The sequence below is a fragment of the Oncorhynchus kisutch genome, unplaced genomic scaffold (genome assembly GCF_002021735.2).
Source record: "Oncorhynchus kisutch isolate 150728-3 unplaced genomic scaffold, Okis_V2 scaffold958, whole genome shotgun sequence".
Lineage (NCBI taxonomy): Eukaryota > Metazoa > Chordata > Actinopteri > Salmoniformes > Salmonidae > Oncorhynchus > Oncorhynchus kisutch.
Window position 1 is genome coordinate 37,225 of NW_022262903.1, and position 24,913 is coordinate 62,137.

At 46.2% G+C, this 24,913-nt stretch overlaps 1 protein-coding gene across 4 annotated transcripts in view; it reads right to left on the minus strand.

Moving 5' to 3' along the window:
- The window catches only part of LOC109878488 (microtubule-associated tumor suppressor 1 homolog), a 79,243-nt gene that overhangs the window by 16,867 nt on the left and 37,463 nt on the right, over window positions 1–24,913 (minus strand). For all 4 annotated transcript variants that reach the window (XR_004207885.1, XM_031817219.1, XM_031817217.1 and 1 more), the window contains exons 6-7: window positions 22,711–22,818; window positions 4,475–4,803 (exon numbers count right to left, since the gene is read on the minus strand). Coding sequence is in view for 3 of the 4 variants with exons in the window: in XM_031817219.1 (XP_031673079.1) it covers window positions 4,475–4,803; window positions 22,711–22,818 (437 nt within the window). In the remaining variant the exon portion in view is untranslated. The remainder of the gene's footprint in view (window positions 1–4,474; window positions 4,804–22,710; window positions 22,819–24,913) is intronic.

A 24,913-nucleotide genomic window follows, 5' to 3' on the forward strand; every position in this document is an offset into this window, starting at 1 on the left:
TCGGATGGAGGGATGAGACAGGAGGGCTATTCTCCACTCGTTTACAGCCCAGAGGATTCATCCCTCCTTCACAGTCATCCACACTATTACACTACAAGTCAACACAGTATATACACCAGGAGACATCCACGTAGTCTAATCTAAAATAACTGATGGCACCAGATCATGGGTGTGTTCATTAGGCACCAAATGGGAGAAAACATACTGAAACAGGTAGGGACTATAACAACGCTTTAGTTTTTTCCCCCCCCCAAACGCTTCACTACTATGTGCCCTTATGAATGCGACCTGGGTTTATCTAGGGGGACATTTTAATCTAGGGGGACACTCATTAGTATTACTAATTTGTTAGAGTTTTAAGTTTGCTCTCGTGTTTAGTTGGCTTGACAACCTCTACTACATTCAGAGAGCTCATTGCTGTTCCTCAGATAGGAACCTCTCTTCTCCCTCTATCAGGAGGATTACGGTAGGGCTCGAAGCTAGGGGGCGGGGTTATTGATACTCCCAGATGTACAGTTCACAGGTGATGTGGTGGAACCCAACAGACCCACCCCTTTACCCTTCTCTCCCCACCTGCAGGGAGGCTTGAAACTGCAGCTGGTGCATTAGTCCCTCTCTCCTCCCAGTCCCTCCTCCATTTCTCTCCCTCCCCCAGTCCCTCCTCCATTTCTCTCCCTCCCCCCAGTCCCTCCTCCATTTCTCTCCCTCCCCCCAGTCCCTCCTCCATTTCTCTCCCTCCCCCCAGTCCCTCCTCCATTTCTCTCCCTCCCCCCAGTCCCTCCTCCATTTCTCTCCCTCCCCCCAGTCCCTCCTCCATTTCTCTCCCTCCCCCCAGTCCCTCCTCCATTTCTCTCCCTCCCCCCAGTCCCTCCTCCATTTCTCTCCCTCCCCCCAGTCCCTCCTCCATTTCTCTCCCTCCCCCCAGTCCCTCCTCCATTTCTCTCCCTCCCCCCAGTCCTCCTCCATTTCTCTCCCTCCCCCAGTCCCTCCTCCATTCTCTCCCTCCCCCCAGTCCCTCCTCCATTTCTCTCCCTCCCCCCAGTCCCTCCTCCATTTCTCTCCCTCCCCCCAGTCCCTCCTCCATTTCTCTCCCTCCCCCCAGTCCCTCCTCCATTTCTCTCCCTCCCCCCAGTCCCTCCTCCATTTCTCTCCCTCCCCCCAGTCCCTCCTCCATTTCTCTCCCTCCCCCCAGTCCCTCCTCCATTTCTCTCCCTCCCCCCAGTCCCTCCTCCATTTCTCTCCCTCCCCCCAGTCCCTCCTCCATTTCTCTCCCTCCCCTGTCTCCCCTTCAATCCATCTCTTTAATCAATAGAAAGCCAGAAAAGCATTCCAGAGCTGTCTGTCTTCTCCACAGAGGGGTGTTTGGTTAGAAAGCCAGAAAAGCATTCCAGAGCTGTCTGTCTTCTCCACAGAGGGGTGTTTGGTTAGAAAGTGGAAAAGCATTCCAGAGCTGTCTGTCTTCTCCACAGAGGGGTGTTTGGTTAGAAAGTGGAAAAGCATTCCAGAGCTGTCTGTCTTCTCCACAGAGGGGTGTTTGGTTAGAAAGCCAGAAAAGCATTCCAGAGCTGTCTGTCTTCTCCACAGAGGGGTGTTTGGTTAGAAAGTGGAAAAGCATTCCATAGCTGTCTGTCTTCTCCACAGAGGGGTGTTTGGTTAGAAAGTGGAAAAGCATTCCAGAGCTGTCTGTCTTCTCCACAGAGGGGTGTTTGGTTAGAAAGCCAGAAAAGCATTCCAGAGCTGTCTGTCTTCTCCACAGAGGGGTGTTTGGTTAGAAAGTGGAAAAGCATTCCAGAGCTGTCTGTCTTCTCCACAGAGGGGTGTTTGGTTAGAAAGTGGAAAAGCATTCCAGAGCTGTCTGTCTTCTCCACAGAGGGGTGTTTGGTTAGAAAGTGGAAAAGCATTCCAGAGCTGTCTGTCTTCTCCACAGAGGGGTGTTTGGTTAGAAAGTGGAAAAGGAAACCAACCGGACTGAAGCAGGAATCCCTTGACTTGATACAGTACTTGACACAACGAATGATTTCCTTAACTTGATAAAGAAACCAACGTTGTCTGATTCAGAACAGCATTGTGGAGATGATTTTCTACTATCTAAATGACCGCTCAGTTCACAGTCTGTCACACAACAGCACCTGTGGAGGAGTGAATGTTGTGGAAGGTGAAACCACATGGTTGTTCTTTTCTCTAGGAGATAAAACCAGGTTTACAGGAGATAGACTGTTCTCTCCCATCACTATCACACCACTCAGACAGACAGATAGTATTCTATCACACCACTCAGACAGACAGATAGAATACTATCACACCACTCAGACAGACAGATAGAATACTATCACACCACTCAGACAGACAGATAGAATACTATCACACCACTCAGACAGACAGATAGAATACTATCACACCACTCAGACAGAATACTATCACACCACTCAGGCAGACAGATAGAATACTATCACACCACTCAGACAGACAGATAGAATACTATCACACCACTCAGACAGACAGATAGAATACTATCACACCACTCAGGCAGAGAGACAGACAGACGGTGTGTGTTATTGTGAAGCTCAGTGTGTGTAACACCTCTGGTCAGGTAGGGTCAGCAGACGGTAGGCGTGGTCAACATCACAAGGCTGTAGACCACCCTTCCCTTCATCTCCATGTATCCATCTTTGCCTCCCTCATTCCCTCCCTACCCCCCCCCCCTCCTTTAAACACATAACAGTGATGTTACAGTTCTTCATTCATACCAGATGTGGGGTAGCATATCAGATACACTTACAACATGACAGCAAGTCCCAGTTGTGAGGAGAAACTAAGGACCAAATCAGCTTTAGGACATGGTAGAGAGAATGAGCGAGAGGGAGAGAGGGAGAGACGGAGAGAGAATGAAAGAGAGAGAATGAAACACAGACGGAGAGAGAATGAAAGAGAGAATCTGGGGGAAAATGTTGTGAGCTGCACATTCCCTAGCCAGTTGTCATACAGATGAAGAATTTGAAAAGTTCACTATGCCCTCATAAAACTGTTAAAGCAAGGTGAGCCAGTATACTTTATAAACGCCCAGGGATTTCGGCGCCTGGAGCAGATTATCACTGCTATTCCAAACATGTTCCTGCCGTACCAGAATAATTAAAAGTATGACAAAGATTCATGTGGAAATGCCTGTCATGAAAGGATTTACAGAGTAGTGAAACCTCATTCTCTCTCTGTGTTAGTAGATTATGGTCTATAATTCGTGTTTTAATTTGGGGATGATTCCTCTCAATCCTAAATACACAAAGCGTATAATTAAAAATATCCTACTGTGTTTAACATGTGCTGTCAAGAAATGTCACTTGATCACAATGAGCGTTTCCAAATGTTCGTCCTGAAGACAGCGGGTAAATATCTCTGCAAATATTTACACAGCAGCCTATTCAAGTCCGGGATTCTGTGAGTGACAGGCGGTATTATGCACACAAGCCACACCCACTCGCCTGGCTGGACCAATCGCTGGCTTAAAACACTGATAGAACACACCCTCAAAAGACATGAACCAGGAACTCAGTTTGGTTCAACAGGATCCTTGTCTAAGAAAGCCAAAGCCACGTACAGATGGACACTATATAAGATATGGATGGGATTTTGTAGGATATTGATAGGGGATAGCAGTGTCACCAGTGTTATCATTGAGAGGCTGCTTTTGACTGGTGGCAGACACACACACACACACACACACACACACAGCTTGAACTGCTTGTTTTAGCAGTGGACAACAGAAGACAGCAGAGACAACAGATACTTCATGCATGCAGCCATCCACATTCAGCCAACCACATTCAGCCAACCACAGCATACCGTTGACACCCACTCATCAATAGTCATACATAGTTCTGGATGGAAAGGTCCTGTGTATTTGAGGACAGCCATGGACCCTAAATGGTGAGTGGGTGTGGTGAGATTTACAGTCCTTCCTGCCTCCTCCTCCTCAGTCATGTAAACAGAAGCTCTGCAAGTCAACCAACCAACACCCACTATATCTATATTGCTACATGAATAATATCCATGGCACTACTCAAACACACACAGAGGACAGATCTGGTTCTCTGCCCTCTATAACAACAAGGCCATAGTTACTAAAATAGACCGAGGACATTCCTTTTAGCTCACCAAGCGCCTAACTACAACAAACAAAACAAATCACATTTTATGTCACATGCGCCGAATACAACAGGTGTTACCTTACCGTGAAATTCTTACTTACAAGCTCTTAATGAACAAATAATCCAGTTAAGAAAATAGAGTTAGGACAATATTTACTAAATAACAAAAACAAATAATAATAACAATTACGAGGCTGTATACAGGGGGTACCGGTACCAAGTCAATGTGCGAGGGTACAGGTTAGTCCATGTCATTTGTACATGTAGGTAAGGGTGAAGTGACAGAACAGCACACCAAGGTGCAGTAAAACCCAGACATATTCCCATGTTACCTCGGTGAAGAGGTGCTGCACCACGGTAGCCAGGGCCTCTATCCGACGGTTGCCCTGCTCCAGGAGCCGTCGGAGCTGCTGAAGGCTCTGGTTCTTCTTCTCACACTGGGCACGGTACTGGGCCACCGTGGCCGGCTTAGCCTCCACTAGAGCCCGGGCTGGGCGGGATGCCGAGACCACTGGTCCCTGGACTGGGAGAGGGACGGCAGGGACTGGGACCAGGTCTGGTTGGGGCGGCTGGGGTTGGCTGGGTCCTCCTACCTGAGTAGTGGTGCTGGTCTGGGAGAGGGTCCTCGCCAACGGCGCCCCCCGAGCCTTGTTCTTGTCCACTGAAAGAGAGCAAGGTCGGTTGAGTGTGCTGGCCAGGACTTTTAGCATGGTCTCTCGCATTCCACTCTCCACAACATAGAAACACAACATACACACTAGCATGCAGGAGGATACGCCTAAAGGTCTCTGAGCAGACACCGACTGAAACCCCAGTGGAGCTAAGAAACAGTGCAGCAGTGCATGCTGGGATAGCTCTGTAATGATGGGCCCGAGGTAGAATCCAAGGATCCATTAGGAGTGCATTAGCATCAAGCAACAGTGCAGTTAGGATACAAAACCATCCACTCCCTCCCTTTCTCTGTCCATCTCTCCCCCTCCCTTTCTCTCCCCCTCCCTTTCTCTGTCCATTTCATCCCCCTCTCCCTCCCTCATTTTGCCGTCTCCTCCTCTCCCTCCATCCCTCTCTCCCTCCCTCATTTTGCCATCTCTTCTCCTCTCCCTCCATCCCTCTCTCCCTCCCTCATTTTGCCATCTCTCCTCCTCTCCCTCCATCCCTCTCTCCCTCCCTCATTTTGCCATCTCTTCTCCTCTCCCTCCATCCCTCTCTCCCTCCCTCATTTTGCCATCTCTTCTCCTCTCCCTCCATCCCTCTCTCCCTCCCTCATTTTGCCATCTCTTCTCCTCTCCCTCCATCCCTCTCTCCCTCCCTCATTTTGCCATCTCTTCTCCTCTCCCTCCATCCCTCTCTCCCTCCCTCATTTTGCCATCTCTCCTCCTCTCCCTCCATCCCTCTCTCCCTCCCTCATTTTGCCATCTCTTTTCCTCTCCCTCCATCCCTCTCTCCCTCCCTCATTTTGCCATCTCTTCTCCTCTCCCTCCATCCCTCTCTCCCTCCCTCATTTTGCCATCTCTCCTCCTCTCCCTCCATCCCTCTCTCCCTCCCTCATTTTGCCATCTCTTCTCCTCTCCCTCCATCCCTCTCTCCCTCCCTCATTTTGCCGTCTCCTCCTCTCCCTCCATCCCTCTCTCCCTCCCTCATTTTGCCGTCTCCTCCTCTCCCTCCATCCCTCTCTCCCTCCCTCATTTTGCCGTCTCCTCCTCTCCCTCCATCCCTCTCTCCCTCCCTCATTTTGCCGTCTCTTCTCCTCTCCCTCCATCCCTCTCTCCCTCCCTCATTTTGCCGTCTCCTCCTCTCCCTCCATCCCTCTCTCCCTCCCTCATTTTGCCGTCTCCTCCTCTCCCTCCATCCCTCTCTCCCTCCCTCATTTTGCCATCTCTTCTCCTCTCCCTCCATCCCTCTCTCCCTCCCTCATTTTGCCGTCTCCTCCTCTCCCTCCATCCCTCTCTCCCTCCCTCATTTTGCCATCTCTTCTCCTCTCCCTCCATCCCTCTCCTATGTATTTTGCTGTCTCAGAGCAAAGTGGACCATGGAGATTTCATGCCTGACTGAAGCTGCATGCCGTGTTTTATTAGGAGGGAAAACTGGCCACAGCTCTTGACCCGACAGCAGACTGTTAATAGAGTTATCCCTGATACTTCATGTTGATCATCATACTCATCATATCTATAATGCCAGATCAACCATCTCCATCTTTCCCTAAAGCTATCACATATAAATTATGTTAGTAAAGCTCTCTTTAATAGTGTTTGCATATAAAGATGTCCACCTGACACAGTCAACTCAATGAGAGGCAGAGTGCTATAACACTATGGGAGTCCCATCACCACACCAGCTGAGCTGTGACCTTCTCCCTAAGAGGGATAAACACTGTGATACTGCCCCCTTATGGCCACCACACTGTCAATAACCCCTCAGTCATAGAAACAGGCTTCATGTGTCACCTCGATGGGCAGTCCTGGTGCTAGAGGGATACAGTGTCAGCAGGTTTTTCAGCCCACCACTAACACATCTGAGTCTAATAATCAACTAATCATGGTCTTTAATCTTAGACCTCAGTTTAGACAGGGCTGGAACAAAAACATGCACCCACACTGTATTGTATGAGGTTTTGATCTACTGAATCAACCCAAGCCTACACCATCACTCTAGCTCTACAATAACCAGAATGGAGCTCAAACTCCATCCGTCTCTACAATAACCACCATCACTCTAGCTCTACAATTACCAGAATGGAGCTCAAACTCCATCTGTCTCTACAATAACCACCATCTGTCTAGCTCTACAATAACCACCATCTGTCTAGTTCTACAATAACCAGCATGGAGCTCAAAACACCATCTGTCTAGTTCTACAATAACCAGAATGGAGCTCAAAACACCATCTGTCTAGTTCTACAATAACCAGCATGGAGCTCAAAACACCATCTGTCTAGTTCTACAATAACCAGAATGGAGCTCAAAACACCATCTGTCTAGTTCTACAATAACCAGCATGGAGCTCAAACACCATCTGTCTAGCTCTACAATAACCACCATCTGTCTAGCTCTACAATAACCAGCATGGAGCTCAAACTCCATCTGTCTAGTTCAACAATAACCACCATCTGTCTAGTTCTACAATAACCAGCATGGAGCTCAAACTCCATCTGTCTAGCTCTACAATAACCACCATCTGTCTAGTTCAACAATAACCAGCATGGAGCTCAAACTCCATCTGTCTAGCTCTACAATAACCAGCATGGAGCTCGAGCTCAAACTCAATCCGCCTAGTTCTAGAATAACCAGCATGGGCTCAGACACACTCATAACAAACAATTTACTAATCCAATCTCCAATTACATTGCATTATCCTATTAGTCAACAGCCATTTATTAACAGTTTGACACTAATCTGACATTTGGGTTAGAAATATTTTCTTGTCATGCATTTTCTGTTTCTAAATTCAATGCATCAGTGTGTGTGTGCATAGGGACACCTGGACAGACAGTGGTGGAACATGCTGGAGTATGAAACATGTGTGTGTGTGTGTGTTAGTGGGTAATTAGCACTCTGTCAGTGTGTCTGCCTCTTCTAATGGCATTGTGGTCGACAACCCCACACCCTGGGACACACACGACTAGAGACTATCCGTAACACACACAGAGTTTCAACGCTTCCTGGAGCATGTCGCACCACCGCCAGTCTGGATGTCCCCATGCATGGCTTGAGCTAACAGGGGGAGCGGTGCCTACTTTCATCCTGTGTTTTCACAGCCTACCACAGCACCCAAACGGCAACACCACACCCACAGGGGCATCCTGTGGGTGACTGCTAATCGCTAAATCTCTTTTAACACACCAGGGAGGGGAAACCAAAACATCCTCCCAGTAGGCACGCACACACACACACACACACACACACAGACACACACACACACACAACCCACATGAATAGTCTTCATTCAGAAGCATAAACAACTGTAATTTATGACAATCATCTGGGTTTACTTCAATGAGGGTGGAAACTCCTGAAGAGAATCAAAACAAAGGCCATGGAGGTTTTATCTGATCTGCCTAAGAGGCGGATGTCACTGGACCAATATATAGACCACTATTATATAACATGTTTGCCAGTAGTATTTCCGTTTACTGGGAGGAGCTTCAGATATATTTCCATCATATTCAGCAACATATCGTCACCTTTTACAAAATGTCTCTTGCTTATTTTTTCTCCGTTCTCCTTTCTGGAGGGAAAAAGAGTCAAGCAGACATTTTGCAGAGTGTGTACCTGGGATCTGCCATGCAGGCTGATAGAGGTTCAGGGCCCAGTCTGTGAGAGAGATGTCAGTCAGTTAGCCACTTAGCATGCAGTGGGATATTATATGCATCCCAAATGGCACCCTACTCCCTATTTAGTGCACTAATTTTAACCAGTGCGCTATATAGGGAAGGTGGTGCCATTTGGAACATATTTTACAAGTTAAGAAAAAAAGTCTCTGGATGGAAGTTGGGCACAGATCTAGGATCAGCTTTTCATCCACAAGTCATGACTATCATGGGGAGAAACACTAAACTGATCTTGGATCAGTGTCTAGAGGAGACGTTAAGAGGTGCTACTGAAAGGGAGAGATGAGGGGCTGGATGAGAGGAGGAAGAAGACGAGCGGAGAGGGTGTCTTTTAGTTGAGGATGGCGTGTGTGGCTGTGTGTGTGTGTGTGTGTGTGTTAGATCTGTCATCTGAGTAAATCAAACCCTTTTGAAACGTATTCCCAACCAAACTGAAACCATGTTGGTGTTTGAGGCTACTGTAGTTTGCCAGAATGTAGAGAGTGAGAGTTGGACAGAGAGCCAATCCCTCATCAACTGTACAGTATTAATTACACTCTCCTGACTGCTGCTCCAATGGGCTGGGTGGCAAAAATGCAAGCCACTTCATAGGAGGGATTAAGACTGGATTACTGTGTGTGTGTGTGTGTGTGTGCGTGCAGTAGCTTTTCCACCCAGATCAGCCTTTCACAGCATTGAGCAGTGTGCAAAAGCTATAGCCAAAATTATGAACCCCTGCGCGCACACACACACACACACACACAAACACAGCTCAGCGCTGTGAAAGTCTGATCTGGGTGGAAAAGCTACTGCCCCCAACACACACACACAGTAATCCAGTCTTAATCCATCCTATGAAGTGGGTTGTATTTTAATTTGCCAGCCCATTGGAGCAGCAGTCAGGAGAGTGTAATTAATACTGTACAGTTGATGAGGGATTGGCTCTCTGTCCAACTCTCACTCTCTACATTCTGGCAAACTACAGTAGCCTCAAACACCAACATGGTTTCAGTTCGGTTGGGAATACGTTTCAAAAAGGGTTTGATGTGCCAGCCAGAGGCAGTAAACAGTGCCCATCACTTGTGCACACACACACACACACACAAAGGTAGCCCGTAGTCTTAATCTGGGTGGGATTAAAGATGCCCCCTGCCGTGCGCAGATGAAACATCAAATCTGGAAAAATGAAAAGTGCGAATCTGACGGCATTAATCCGCAAACTGCAGCAGATTTGTCAAATGAGGATTTTGATGTACATTACTTAAAAGATGTGGCGTCAGCAGCATTGGATACACCCATGTAAAAGCTTGCTGGGCCACAGGCAGGAGGGCGAGAGTCTGTGTGCTAGCCTGGCCTATAATGGGCTTCACAGAACATATTTACCGGCTGTTCTCTCAGTATTAGACGCTATCTCTCTGACAACCTTGAGGTGACTATGGAATATAAGTATGATTAGAACTGAAGTGTAAGACACATTGTAAATAAACCAAGCCCCCAATAAGGCCGAGAACTTCTCATATACCACCCTGTACCCCATATAGTGTACTGTTTCTGACCAGGGCCCTATATTGGGAACAGGGTGTCAGTTGAGATGCAGGCGCAAGTGAACACGTCCCCGGTGACATGGCTACAGACTCCTAGAAAATCTAGAAGGACCCCTGGCCCACCTGCAGTCCAGTCAAAGTTCATTAACTGCAATATCTGGGGCCTCGTAGACCGTGTCGCTCGCCTAACGAGGCGACTGCACTCCCAACCCGGCTGTATCCATGGCAACACATGGAGAAATATCGACGTCAGTGGAGGCTGCTGAGGGGAGGACGGCTCATAATAATGGCTGGAACGGAGACAACGGAATGGCATCAAACCATGTGTGTTGGATGTATTTGATGCCATTCCACCTATTTGGCACCAGCCGTTACCACAAGCCCGTCCTCCCCAATTAAGGTGCCACCAACCTCCTGTGGTCGTTGTGTGGAGTGAGTGAGAGAACATGGGGTGTCATTAGCACATGTGTGCGTAGCAACACTGAACTGGGGTCCTTATAGTGCTCCACTGATTGGGTCTTCCCAGCAGTATGCCTGTACCGAAATGCTTACTGACCTGTTTTAAATTAGCCTACATCCCTAAAAACAGGTTGCCTGGTATAAAAATAACATAGATTTGATATCTGTTCATCGCATAAATATGAGAACCAGAAGGAATGGCTGGCTGAATTCATTAGAGAAGATAAACATTCCTTTAGAGAATGTATAATCTTATCGCTCCCAAAATACCACTAAACTCTCCAGTACACCAGACAGATTTCAGAAAGGGAACATCTCTCCCTGGTCCCTCCTTTGGAATATTCTGTCCTCATTCCACCAGATAATTCCCTCATCAGGCGAACGTTGAAAAAACATTGAGATTAGCTCTTGCACGAATGGGCAACCTTGCCGCAGAGCAGGCAGTGACTAAAGCCTGCTGTAACCTACATTCTCTCACAGCAGAGAAGTGGGTCTCTAAACCACTAAGATGGAGGCCGCCCTCAGACAGACACGTGCAGCCTGAGCTTGGATACAAAACAACACGTCATATTACGGTTTTACTATTACACACTATTTCACTGCTTGGCAACTAATATTATTCTAGCCGGTATAGATATAACCATTTAATAACAGAAATAGTACGCAGACAGATATGTAGTCTAGATTGAATACAAAAACAGCAGGTCAGGCTAAAGTACAGGTTAACAGACAAAATGCCAAAGACTAAATAGCAAGAAAAAAACGACTCAGTAAATAGATGTAGAACCATTTGAAACAGATAGAGGGAGGAGTCAAGCTTGTGATTGACACAAAACCAGCATGCCGGCCCATAGTACTGCTTCATAATAGATACAATGACACAGAACACAAAGAAAAGGCCTGTTCCAGACAGTCTTAACATAGTGGTTTAATGACAGAACGATGGTCAGGCTACTAGGAGCCAGATGAGGCTGTGTGTCTGGGTACCATGGGAGTCAAGGCCCTCTGGGCTTCACGGTTAGAAGAAGCCCTCTGCCTTGCCGGCTATTCACCACCACGCTATGGTGGAGCCACTAGTGTAGAAAACACACACACAAATACACACACAGACACATAGAGAGTGGCATCTACATTTGTAGACATGGCGGCTATACACAACAGTGAGAGAACCCCCTGGTAAAGAAGGACTGCAGGGCAACAATGGCTGCCGCGGCACGGGGGTTGAAATAGGGAACGTGGGAGATAAGACAACAGAGGAGGGGTACGATGGATGGAGTGATGAGGTGTGTGTGTGTCTCAGACCTGCATGGAACACCACCGTGGTCTTCTTGCATCCCGAGAGGAGTTGGAGATTCCGGAACAATCCTTTGGCTGTCAACTTCACATGGAAGTTAGACAGAGAGAGTCTAGGAGACCATAACATGTCTCTGGTGAGAGATTCCTCTAGTATAGAAGCAAAGAAAAAAGGATGGAACAATCCACTGTCTTTAGTCTTTAGTCTCTAGGGTAGATACTCCTCCAGACTAGGTTAGTCTCTAGGTAGATAATCCTCCAGACTAGGTTAGTCTCTAGGTAGATACTCCTCCAGACTAGGTTAGTCTCTAGGTAGATACTCCTCCAGACTAGGTTGGTCTCTAGGGTAGATACTCCTCCAGACTAGGTTAGTCTCTAGGTAGATACTCCTCCAGACTAGGTTAGTCTCTAGGTAGATACTCCTCCAGACTAGGTTAGTCTCTAGGTAGATACTCCTCCAGACTAGGTTGGTCTCTAGGGTAGATACTCCTCCAGACTAGGTTGGTCTCTAGGTAGATACTCCTCCAGACTAGGTTGGTCTCTAGGTAGATACTCCTCCAGACTAGGTTAGTCTCTAGGGTAGATACTCCTCCAGACTAGGTTAGTCTCTAGGTAGATACTCCTCCAGACTAGGTTAGTCTCTAGGGTAGATACTCCTCCAGACTAGGTTAGTCTCTAGGGTAGATACTCCTCCAGACTAGGTTAGTCTCTAGGTAGATACTCCTCCAGACTAGGTTAGTCTCTAGGTAGATACTCCTCCAGACTAGGTTGGTCTCTAGGTAGATACTCCTCCAGACTAGGTTAGTCTCTAGGTAGATACTCCTCCAGACTAGGTTGGTCTCTAGGGTAGATACTCCTCCAGACTAGGTTAGTCTCTAGGGTAGATACTCCTCCAGACTAGGTTAGTCTCTAGGTAGATACTCCTCCAGACTAGATTGGTCTCTAGGTAGATACTCCTCCAGTACAGGTGAAGAAAAGGAGGGAACAAGAGAAAAAGACTCCCAACAAAAACAAGTCCAAAAGAGCAGCTACACCACTCTCAGATAGAGGGGGAGAGAGAGCTACGCCACTCCCAGATAGAGGGGGAGAGAGAGCTACGCCACTCCCAGATAGAGGGGGAGAGAGCGCTACGCCACTCCCAGATAGAGGGGGAGAGAGCTATGCCACTCCCAGGGAGAGAGAGAGCTACGCCACTCCCAGGGAGAGGGGGAGAGAGAGAACTACACCACTCCCAGATAGAGGGAGAGAGAGGGAGAGCTACACCACTCCCAGATAGAGGGGGAGAGAGAACTACACCACTCCCAGAGAGGGGGGGAGAGAGCTACACCACTCCCAGAGAGAGGGGGAGAGAGCTACACCACTCCCAGAGAGAGGGGGAGAGAGCTACACCACTCCCAGAGAGAGGGAGAGAGAGAGAGCTACACCACTCCCAGATAGATGGAGAGCTACACCACTCCCAGAGAGAGGGGGAGAGAGCTACACCACTCCCAGATAGAGGGAGAGAGAGAGCTACACCACTCCCAGATAGATGGAGAGAGAGAGAGCTACACCACTCCCAGATAGCGAGAGAGAGCTACACCACTCCCAGATAGCGAGAGAGAGCTACACCACTCCCAGATAGCGAGAGAGAGCTACACCACTCCCAGATAGCGAGAGAGAGCTACACCACTCCCAGATAGCGAGAGAGAGCTACACCACTCCCAGATAGCGAGAGAGAGCTACAGGAGCTGTGAATGAGTGCGGGAGCGTAGGGGGAAAAAATTACACTCGAGCTGTACCCCCAGCCAATGGAAAACAAGAGAAAATGGCGCCAAAAATAGCATTGTTTTTCTGCCACCTGCAGTAGAGGCAGTAACAGTATGGAGAGATAGTCCAGGTCTAGTCTGTAGTAGAATCCTCAGAGAGAAAGGAACAAATGTAGGCAGAAACACTGACGATGATGAAGATAATCTCTTCTTCAGAGGATCAGCGGTAGTATGCAATGTCCCCTAGTGATGCCTCACACACACACAGCCGCGGACACAGACACACACACTGCAACAAACACACACTGCAGCATTTGGGACCAATAGGCGTTAGAGGTTCTCTTTCACACAAACACACGGTTAGACAAAGCTCAGCCTCGGCATCTCTGTGTATCTCACATTGGTTCTTTCGATAGTACTGTGAAGAAAACACACAGAGAGTTGCTGCTAGGGATGGAGGGAGGGTGGAGGGGAGGAGAGGAGGGAGGAGTGTGCGCAGAGCGGCAAGTGGGAGGGACATGAGAATAACATCTCGCTCTCCTTCACTCCCAGGGTGAACATGTGAGGGGGAGGATGGACACATGGATGGAGGGAAGAAAAGGAGAAGAGAAGGTGGGAGGATGCAGATGGTTCATACAGAGGTTCCAACTGATGGGAGAGCAGAGATAAAGGAGAGAAGAAAAATGCGGATCCTTGAAAGCATCCTCTCCCATCACTCCTCCCTCTCCACCCCTCTCTCTCTTTCTATTCCTTCTATCTCCATCTCTCCCTCTGTGGCAGGTGCTGTGTTAAGCCTATTCACTGGGAGGGTGGAGTCTGAAAGGGATGCATTTGTCACACATTAAACAAACACACACGCCTCAGAATACTGATGAGTGACACTGTTCTACAGGGTGGCTGTACAGGCAGCCTGTGAATGGCTGTCCATTTCCATCCTTCAGCTGCTCTTTTCACTGTCTGGAGAATCAGCGTGGAATACACACCACAGGGGGTATATGGATGATGAGGCACAGATAAACACTGGACCATAGAGATGGCTGGGATTCAATGCGACTGACATTCTGTTTTGGGGGTTTATGAATTTAATTAATGCTAATAGATAGTGATGTCCCAACAACACCTAATCAATAATGACAAGATACGCATTGGAGCACATTGGAGGGTGTGGTAGTGAATGGGCCATATGATCAAATGTGAGTCAGGGGGTGTCAGTCACATGATGGCACTTCCTACTCTTCCCCCTGTTATGATGTGGAGGGGAAGGTTAGTGTTAGGACATAGACAAACACACTCTCCAGGATACACTTCCACACTCCACCACCAGAGGGCAGCAACCAGGTCTAGGTGCTGAGCCAAGGCTTGATAAGCACATCAGGTACTGACAATTAAGGTGATGTCACAGTGGCTGCTTGGGGAACCAACTCGTTTTGTTTGAGGGCTTTCGTTAGTTTTTCGAGTCTTTAGTTTGGGAAGGCTTTTTCTTTTTTGTACATATTTAAGTTTCAGCACCATCTGAAGAAATAATCATTTGCTGGGACTGGCCGACCCAGACGTCAAGAGAGACAGAGCTGGCCCTGGACCAAGGTAAGGTTGCTCTCTCCCTGGGCACAGTACATTCAACATTGAGGTGCATATGCTGATTTCTCACAAATGCAACTAATGTAACTAAGACCCCTAGACATAATGAGTCAGGTTACAGACCATGTAACTGTAACTAAGACCCCTAGACATAATGAGTCAGGTTACAGACCATGTAACGAGGCCAAAGACCTCTAGACATAATGAGTCAGGTTACAGACCATGTAACTAAGACCCCTAGACATAATGAGTCAGGTTACAGACCATGTAACGAGGCCAAAGACCCCTAGACATAATGAGTCAGGTTACAGACCATGTAACTATGTAACTAAGACCCCTAGACATAATGAGTCAGGTTACAGACCATGTAACTGTAACTAAGACCCCTAGACATAATGAGTCAGGTTACAGACCATGTAACGAGGCCAAAGACCTCTAGACATAATGAGTCAGGTTACAGACCATGTAACTAAGACCCCTAGACATAATGAGTCAGGTTACAGACCATGTAACGAGGCCAAAAACCCCTAGACATAATGAGTCAGGTTACAGACCATGTAACTATGTAACTAAGACCCCTAGACATAATGAGTCAGGTTACAGACCATGTAACTATGTAACTAAGACCCCTAGACATAATGAGTCAGGTTACAGACCATGTAACTAAGACCAAAGACCCCTAGACATAATGAGTCAGGTTACAGACCATGTAACTAAGACCCCTAGACATAATGAGTCAGGTTACAGACCATGTAACTAAGACCCCTAGACATAATGAGTCAGGTTACAGACCATGTAACGAGGCCAAAGACCCCTAGACTTAACCAATGCAACAATATTAGTAGGCTAGTTAATGGGTTTGTAACACCCCTCTCCCCTCCACATCCCCCTCTCCTCTCCTCCGAGGCAGCCGTGGTTTACAGGGACAAGGTCACTCCAGAGAGAAATCTGTGTGAGTGAGTGAGTGAGAGAGAGATGGAAAGAGAGAGAGAGACGGCAGTTGGATATGGCCATACCCGAGCTCAACACCAACAATTTAAAATGGGTACTAAAATCCTTCCAATTCCTTTTAAAAGGCTAATTCGGTTTAGCGGTATTAGTGGTCTCAGGGCCACCGGAACATCTGTTGCAAGTCGGCATTTCGTTTTCAAACCAGGTGTGGCAGCGCCACTTTTGATCTATACTGAACAAAAATATAAACGCAACACGCGTGGTAACACATGGTCTGCAGTTTTTAGTCCGGTTGGATGTACTGCCATATTCTCTAAAACGACGTTGGAGGAGGCTCATGGTAGAGAAATTAACATTCAATTATCTGCTCTGGTGGACATTCCTGCAGTCAGCATGCCGATTGTATGTTCCCTCAAAACCTGAGACATCTGTGGCATTGGGTTGTGTGACAAAACTGCACATTTTAGAGTGGACTTTTATTGTCCCCAGCACAAGGTGCACCTGTGTAATGATCATGCTTTTTAAAATAATCTTCTTGATATGCCACAACTGTCAGGTGGATGGATTATCTTGGCAAAGGAGAAATGCTCACAAACAGGGACGTAAAACACATTTGTGCAAAAAAAGTGGAGAGAAATAAGCTTTGCTTTTGTGCATATGGAACATTTCAGCTCATGGGACCAAAACAACATGTTGCATTTATATGTTTGTTCGGTAGAGTTTAATAGCAAAGTGCTGTTTTTTTAGACCCATTTGCCTCACAATTTCTCGAACTCAACGCACAGAATGTCTTTGTCCTTCATATCGGAGTTCAGCTACAGCGCTTTGCGTGTCTCAACCAATCAGATTCACAGAAATCGCAGGTCGCACGGGCCGAGCACAGCGCACAAAGCTCAAGGGGCTCTCTCTACTTTCCTCTGGTATTTAGCAAGCGTGATAACCCATCACTTACCACACAAGCAAAAACTCTTCCATAAATGTAGCAGCCTAAACACCAGCCATCTGACATGTTGTATTGCATGGAAATGAGACTCTTTTTCAGTCTGATCAACTGTACACTAGGCTACTAACAATAACAGCTGCGGCATGTAGCCTACTATGCACCCTGTTCCTCTGGCCAGGGTAGACGAAGCGGTAACATTGTGTATTTATAGCCCATTTGTTCGTGAGGAAATGTGAATGGGATCAAATTTGGTTTATATTCAAATTTGGTCTGACTAGGCTATCTAGACCTTTTCCAATCCAAAATGATTAAGTGGAATGAATCAATAAACACAGTAGTTGACACTCAGCCTGGTTTGTAATTAGGCCTACAGTTGCATAGCACAGACTATACGCAACCTGCATAAAGCAAGCTCAGCCCTGTGAGTTTTATTGTCCAATCATGTTGCTTCTCTGTGTCGGTGTATAGGAAACCAACAGTGTTCTGCTTTTACATATAATTCATAAGTACAAAGTTGCTGAAGTTTGACAGGGTTTAGGACCATGCAGACGCCTCAGAGTGGAAGGGAAGGCAGTAAAATAAGCTCCTTGTCACTTTGCCATACCCTAAGTTTCACTAAAATGACACCCCTGAAATGCATGGTCCTGTGTCCAACAATGTGACAGAACTAACAAAAACAATATTTTAGTTTGACAAATGAGACTCGAAGAATCTCCAAGTGGTCACTTCATGTAAGAGCCCCACTTGGGAAATATGTCCTGAGCTACAAGGCAAGACAACTCAAGCACAACTCAGGCCTGAAGTATAAATAGTCCCATAGCAGCGCTGCACTGATCCAATATCTAAACTTAGGCAGGGGGCAACAAAATGAATAAAGTCTGTCTTATAAAAGAAAACTGAAAACAGGCATCTTGCCAGACAGCTTCAACAGCCATTGTAACCGCTGTCCTGTAAAGCCATTGTTTTGTTTGTGTGTGTGTGTGTGTGTGTGTGTATACTGTTTATGTGTGCAATACTGTGTGTGTGTGTACGTGTGTGTGTGTGTGGTATGCCGACGGGGGTGACAGCATGTCTGCAACTGGTGGCTCCCCACAAACCCCCAATGGGAGTTCCTGACGCAACCGCAGCAGAGAGGCAGCCAGGCGCCGAGGCCTAGCCCAATCAAGACCAGCCCAGGCTGGGGGAGGGGACTAACCACAGACCCATGCTTGACCAGGCCTCCAGGAACACATCCATAATTCAAAGCCTCTGTGAGATGGCCTAAAAATGTTGTTAACTAAAAACACTGTACTTTCTGCTTTTTTAAAGACTGATTTGGGATCAGCAATCGCAAACCCAAATCTAACCTCAACTCTTATGAGCTGAGCAACAAAAACGAATCTGAGACCTGTTGATAGGAGCACGTTCGGACCACATGTCCTTAGTAGTGGCATTATTGCCAACAGCCAACAGTAGAGATCGCAGGACGAATGGCCCTAGTGTCAACACATTACATTGGACTCAAACGACTGCGCTATTCTCCTCCTGACTCACCACACGGTGCCAACCTGCCAGTTAAAACAGATGGGAATCGCCACATTAGAGCACATGTCCACAACAATGCAGTCAAAGGTAAGAAGTATTTGTAGCGATGCCAGGGCACTGTTGACGTGGCCGGCGGTCATCTGTGACAAGCCTGGATACAACAGCGCTGTTTAACCATGCGCGCACACAGGGTGTGTGTGCGACAGAGGCAACAGTTTAGCCTAGTTTCACTCCAAGTGATTTCCATCAGTCCCCTGTATCCCTTTAATGACAGGAAGTGTTCGGGACACCATTCTTTGTGTGTTTGTTTACCCTTGTCACGAGCTTGTGAGCTCCGAACTAGTCAGCCAGAACGCACAACCCAAACGCTCCTAATGACCCACACACACATGGGAATGCTTTCCAAATCGCTAACACGTTTTTACATTCTTCTATTTATAATTTTCTCCCTCTTGTCTCCCCAATTAGGCTACAGAAGTCCATAAATGTGTTTTAAATAGAAAACCTTTGAACTAAACACAGTGACTTAAAACCAGTGGTGGAAAAAGTATCCAATTGTCATACTTGAGTAAAAGTAAAGATACCTTAATAGAAAATGCCTCAAGTAAAAGTGAAAGTCACCCAGTAAAATACTACTTGAGTAAAAGTCTAAATGCATTTGGTTTTAAATATACTTAAGAATCAAATGTAAATGTAATTGCTCAAATGTACTTAAGTATCAAAAGTAAAAGTTTTTTTTTTTTTAAGGATTAGCAAGGGGCACACTCCGACACTCAGACACTCAAACACTCAGACACTCCAACACTCAGACACTCCAACACTCAGACACTCCAACACTCAGACACTCCAACACTCAGACACTCCAACACTCAGACACTCAGACACAATTTACAAACAAAGCATTTGTGTTTAGTGAATCTGCCAGATCAGGTAGTAGGGATGACCAGGGATGTTCTCTTGATAAGTGTGAGAATTGGACTATTTTCCTGTCCTGCTAAGCATTAAAAATGTAACAAGTACTTCTGGGTGTCAGGGAAACTGCATGGAGTAAAAAGTACATTATTTTCTTTAGAAATGTAGTGAAGTAAAAGTAATAGTTTTCAAAAATGTTAACCATAAAGTACAGGTACCAAAAAGTACTTCACACCTTAAAACTTCAGTGAAATGAAGTTAAGTTAGTTCATAGTTATAGAAACACTTTGGGATTATACTGTATATTGAGCTAGAATTATTCAGTCTGCCATCTGTGAAATAACAACATTGCAACACTTTTGACAACACTGGTCAAGGGAAGTGCACTGATACAACGTGCAAGTGATATCGTCCTACTTCCTGTTCCTGTCCCCTAATCTTTTGAATGTGCTTGCTTGATTATATCATCAAATTCATGAAAACTAGGTCATTTAAGATATATACAGTACCAGTCAAAAGTTTGAAAACACCTACTCATTCCAGGGTTTTTCTTTATTTTGACTATTTTATACAATATAGAATAATAGTGAAGACATCAAAACTATGAAATAACACATATGGAATCATGTAGTTACCAAACAAGTGTTAAAAAACCTCTTAAGGATCCATCCCTTTCTCCCCCAATTTGCCCCTTAAATGACATGCCCAAATCTAACAGCTTGTAGCTCAGGACCTGAAGCAAGGATATGCATTTTCTTGATACCATTTGAAAGGAAACACTTAGAAGTTTGTGGAAATGTGAAATGAATGTAGAAGAACAATGCACTAGATTTGGTAAAAGATAATACAAAGAAAAAAAACATGCGTTTTAAATTTTTTTAACCATCATATTTGAAAAGCAAGAAAAAGGCCATAATGTATTATTCCAGCCCAGCCTCAGACTTTGGCCACTAGATGGCAGCAGTGTATTTGCAAAGTTTTAGACTGATCCAATGAACCATTGCATATCTGTTCAAGACAGCCCAAATGGTTCATTAATACATTTTCAAGTTCATAATTGTGCACTCTCCTCAAACAATATCATGGTATTCTTTCACTGTAATAGCTACTGTAAATTGGACAGTGCAGTTAGATTAACACGAATTTAAAGCTTTCTGCCCATATCAGATATGTCCGTCCTGGGAAATGTTCATGTAACCTATAACCTCATGCTAATCACATTAGCCTACGTTAGCTTAACCATCACGTGGGGGATACACCGGTCCTGTAGAGTTTAAACAAAAATATACATATTTTATATTTGAGATTCTTCAAAGTAGCCACCCTTTGCCTTGTTGACAGCTTTGCACACACTTGCATTCTCTCAACCAGCTTCATGAGGTAGTCACCTGGAATGCATTTCAATTAACAGGTGTACCTTGTTAAAAGTTAATTTGTAGAATTTCTTTCCGTCTTAATCCATTTGAGCCAATCAGTTGTGTGGCGACAAGGTAGGGGTGGTATACATAAGATAGCCCTGTTTGGTAAAAGAACAAGTCTATATTATGACAAGAACAGCTCAAATAAGCAAAGAGAACGACAGTCCATCATTACTTTAAGATATGAAGGTCAGTCAATGCGGAAAATGTCAAGAACTTTGACATTTTCTTCAAGTGCAGTCGCAAAAACCATCAAGCGCTATGATGAAACTGGCTCTCATGAGGACTGCCACAGGAAAGGAAGACCCAGCAGAGGATAAGTTCATTAGAGTTACCAGCCTCAGAAATTGCAGCCCAAATAAATGCTTCACAGAGTTCAAGTAACAGACACATCTCAACATAAACTGTTCAGCGGAGACTGTGTGAATCAGGCCTTGATGGTCCAATTGCTGCAAAGAAACCACTACTAAAGAACACAAATACGAGGAAGAGACTTGCTTGGACCAAGAAACACGAGCAATGGACATTAGACACGTGGAAATTCGTCCTTTGATCTGATGAGTCCAAATGGGAGATTTGTGCTTCAAACTGTCTTTCTGAGATGCAGAGTAGGTGAACGGATGATCTCTGCATGTGTGGATCCCACCATGAAGCAGGAGGTGTGATGGTGCTTTGCTGGTGACACTGTCTGTGATTTATTTAGAATTCAAGGCACACTTAACCAGCATGGCTACCACAGCATTCTGCAGCGATATGCCATCCCATGGTTTGCACTTAGTGGGACTATCATTTGTTTTTCAACAGGACAATGACCCAACACACCTCCAGGCTGTGTAATGGCTATTTGACAAAGAAGGAGAGTGATGGAGTGCTGCATCAGATGACCTGGCCTCCATAATCACCCAACCTCAACCCAATTGAGATGGTTTGGGATGAGTTACACCACAAAGTGAAGGAAAAGCAGCCAACAAGTGCTCAACATATGTGGAAACTCCTTCAAAACTATTACAAAAGCATTCCAGGTGAAGCTGGTTGAGAGAATGCCAAGAGTGTGCAAAGCTGTCAAGGCAAAGTGAGGCTACTTTGAAGAATCTAAAATAAATTTGTTTAAAAAAATGTTGGTTACTACATGATTCCATATGTGTAATTTCGTCATTTTGATGTCTTCATTTTTATTCTACATTGTAGAAAATAGTACAAATAAAGAAAAACCCTTGAATGAGTAGGTGTGTCCAAACTTTTGACCGGTACTGTATGCATGGCTGAAAAGCATAACCGTTGAGGCCGAAAATTTTCCACGTCTAGTTTTACACAAATCCAGTGTGTGATGACGCTGGAGCGCTACCATGGTAACTGGGGGCCTCCACTCTCCTGTGGTGTGGGTGCTAAAGTATAACTGGTTTGTGGAGCTTTGTTTGTTTGCTCACAATTCAACAATAACCATGACACCTGTATGGGTGAGAATCATATTGCCCTCAAGTCTCTTTTTCAGAGACACTATAATAAATTATAAACTGGTTGGTTAGAGCCCTGAATGCTGATTGGCTGACAGCCGTTGTATATAAGACCGTATACAACGGATATGATAAAACAGTTTTTTTTACTGTTCTAATTATGTTGGTAACCAGTTTGTAACAGCAATAAGGCACATCAGGGGTTTGTGATATATGGCCAACATACCATGGCTAAGGGCTGTGTCCAGGCACTCCACCGTGGTATATTGGCCATATACACCACCCCCTCGGGCCTTATTGTTTAAATATACTTCAAGATCCTTGGTTCTAGTGCCTTCTAAGCAACCCTAACCGTTATGTAGAAAAACACTAAACACTAGCAGACGGAACCCAGGCACAAAACCCAAACCCAACACCAAAACATTCAAACAGAACTCTTACCTGTGGCAGCAGCTGTGGGGCGGTTGAACCTGGCCGAGCCGGCCCTCTGAAGGGGGTTCTGGGCCTGCTTGCCTGCTACCTGGCTGGTCACCGCTGGAGTCTTCAGCCCTATGGTAGAGAAATAGTGAAACACCATGTCAACAGACAGACTAAACCTAACTGCAGCCTTGTAGCAGAGACTACCAGGTTATAGGGCTAGTGTGGTTTTATGAAGTAGTATCTGTGTAGTAGTGGAGCTTGGGTCTTAAAGGAGACCGCAGAGATTTAGCCCCTGTGTCCACCTCCTACTACAGGGTACAAGCCCCTGTGTCCACCTCCTACTACAGGGTACAAGCCCCTGTGTCCACCTCCTACTACAGGGTACAAGCCCCTGTGTCCACCTACCACTACAGGGTACAAGCCCCTGTGTCCACCTCCTACCACAGGGTACAAGCCCCTGTGTCCACCTCCTACTACAGGGTACAAGCCCCTGTGTCCACCTCCTACTACAGGGTACAAGCCCCTGTGTCCACCTCCTACCACAGGGTACAAGCCCCTGTGTCCACCTCCTACCACAGGGTACAAGCCCCTGTGTCCACCTCCTACCACAGGGTACAAGCCCCTGTGTCCACCTCCTACTACAGGGTACAAGCCCCTGTGTCCACCTCCTACTACAGGGTACAAGCCCCTGTGTCCACCTCCTACTACAGGGTACAAGCCCCTGTGTCCACCTACCACTACAGGGTACAAGCCCCTGTGTCCACCTACCACTACAGGGTACAAGCCCCTGTGTCCACCTACCACTACAGGGTACAAGCCCCTGTGTCCACCTACCACTACAGGGTACAAGCCCCTGTGTCCACCTACCACTACAGGGTACAAGCCCCTGTGTCCACCTACCACTACAGGGTACAAGCCCCTGTGTCCACCTACCACTACAGGGTACAAGCCCCTGTGTCCACCTACCACTACAGGGTACAAGCCCCTGTGTCCACCTACCACAGGGTACAAGCCCCTGTGTCCACCTACCACAGGGTACAAGCCCGTGTCCACCTACCACAGGGTACAAGCCCCTGTGTCCACCTACCACAGGGTACAAGCCCCTGTGTCCACCTACCACAGGGTACAAGCCCCTGTGTCCACCTACCACAGGGTACAAGCCCCTGTGTCCACCTACCACAGGGTCAAGCTGAGGGTGGATAAATAAACACCTCATAATCACCTGGGCCCAGCTTATCAAAAAGTTATCTGGATTTCCTCTATTGGATAGGATTAAATCCATAGAAATAGAATGAATAGAACAGAAGAATCATTGACTTGAATGAGGACTCCCGTTCTATTAATTATATTTCTATGCATTCAATCCTATCCGATTGTGGATATCCAGATCGATAACTGGGCCCTACTCAATGGGAATCGGAGGATGATGGGTCATTTGAGCCACAGGGTTGGAAAACGATTATGTTAAAACATAATTTTAGAAATGAGATAATTAGATAATCACAAATCAGCTAGTCTGTTGATATGCAGGTAGTGGTTAGAGCGTTGGGCCAGTAACCGAAAGGTTGCTGGATTGAATCCCCGAGCTGACAAGGTAAAAATCTGTCGTTCTGCCCCTGAGCAAGGCAGTTAACCCGCTGTTCCCCTGGGGCCGAAGACGTGGATGTCAATTATGGCAGTCCCCCGCACCTCTCTGATTCAGAGGGGTTGGGTTAAATGCGGAAGACACATTTTAGTTGAAGGCATTCAGTTGTACAACTGACTAGGTATCCCCCCTTTATATGGTTTGGTATTTTACAATATAGTGGGACACAAGGAATAGATATTTGTGGGAATTGAGTGTTCTACCTCGGCGGTGAGTCATTGCAGTGTGTGTGTGAGAGAAAAAGAGTGTGTGCCCCTCATAAGTTATAGTTGAATTAAGAAATTTGAAACCAATGAGAAAAATCAGACTGACCTAGATACAATGGAATAAAAAATATTGGTCCTCATATGTTTACACTTCAACCAAGCAGAAATCCACAGGGGAAAAAAAAATCAACTAACATACCGACTACTGTATCCATTAACTGTCAGTGGTCACTGCTGCCATGGCAACATGACGTCGCTACAGCAGATGTACTGTACTCCAACTACCCCAAGCTAATATTACTCATATCCTGTGGGCACTTCCAGAGGCCACAGAAATAAACAGAGATTCTATCTAACCAATATAAGGGAGCGC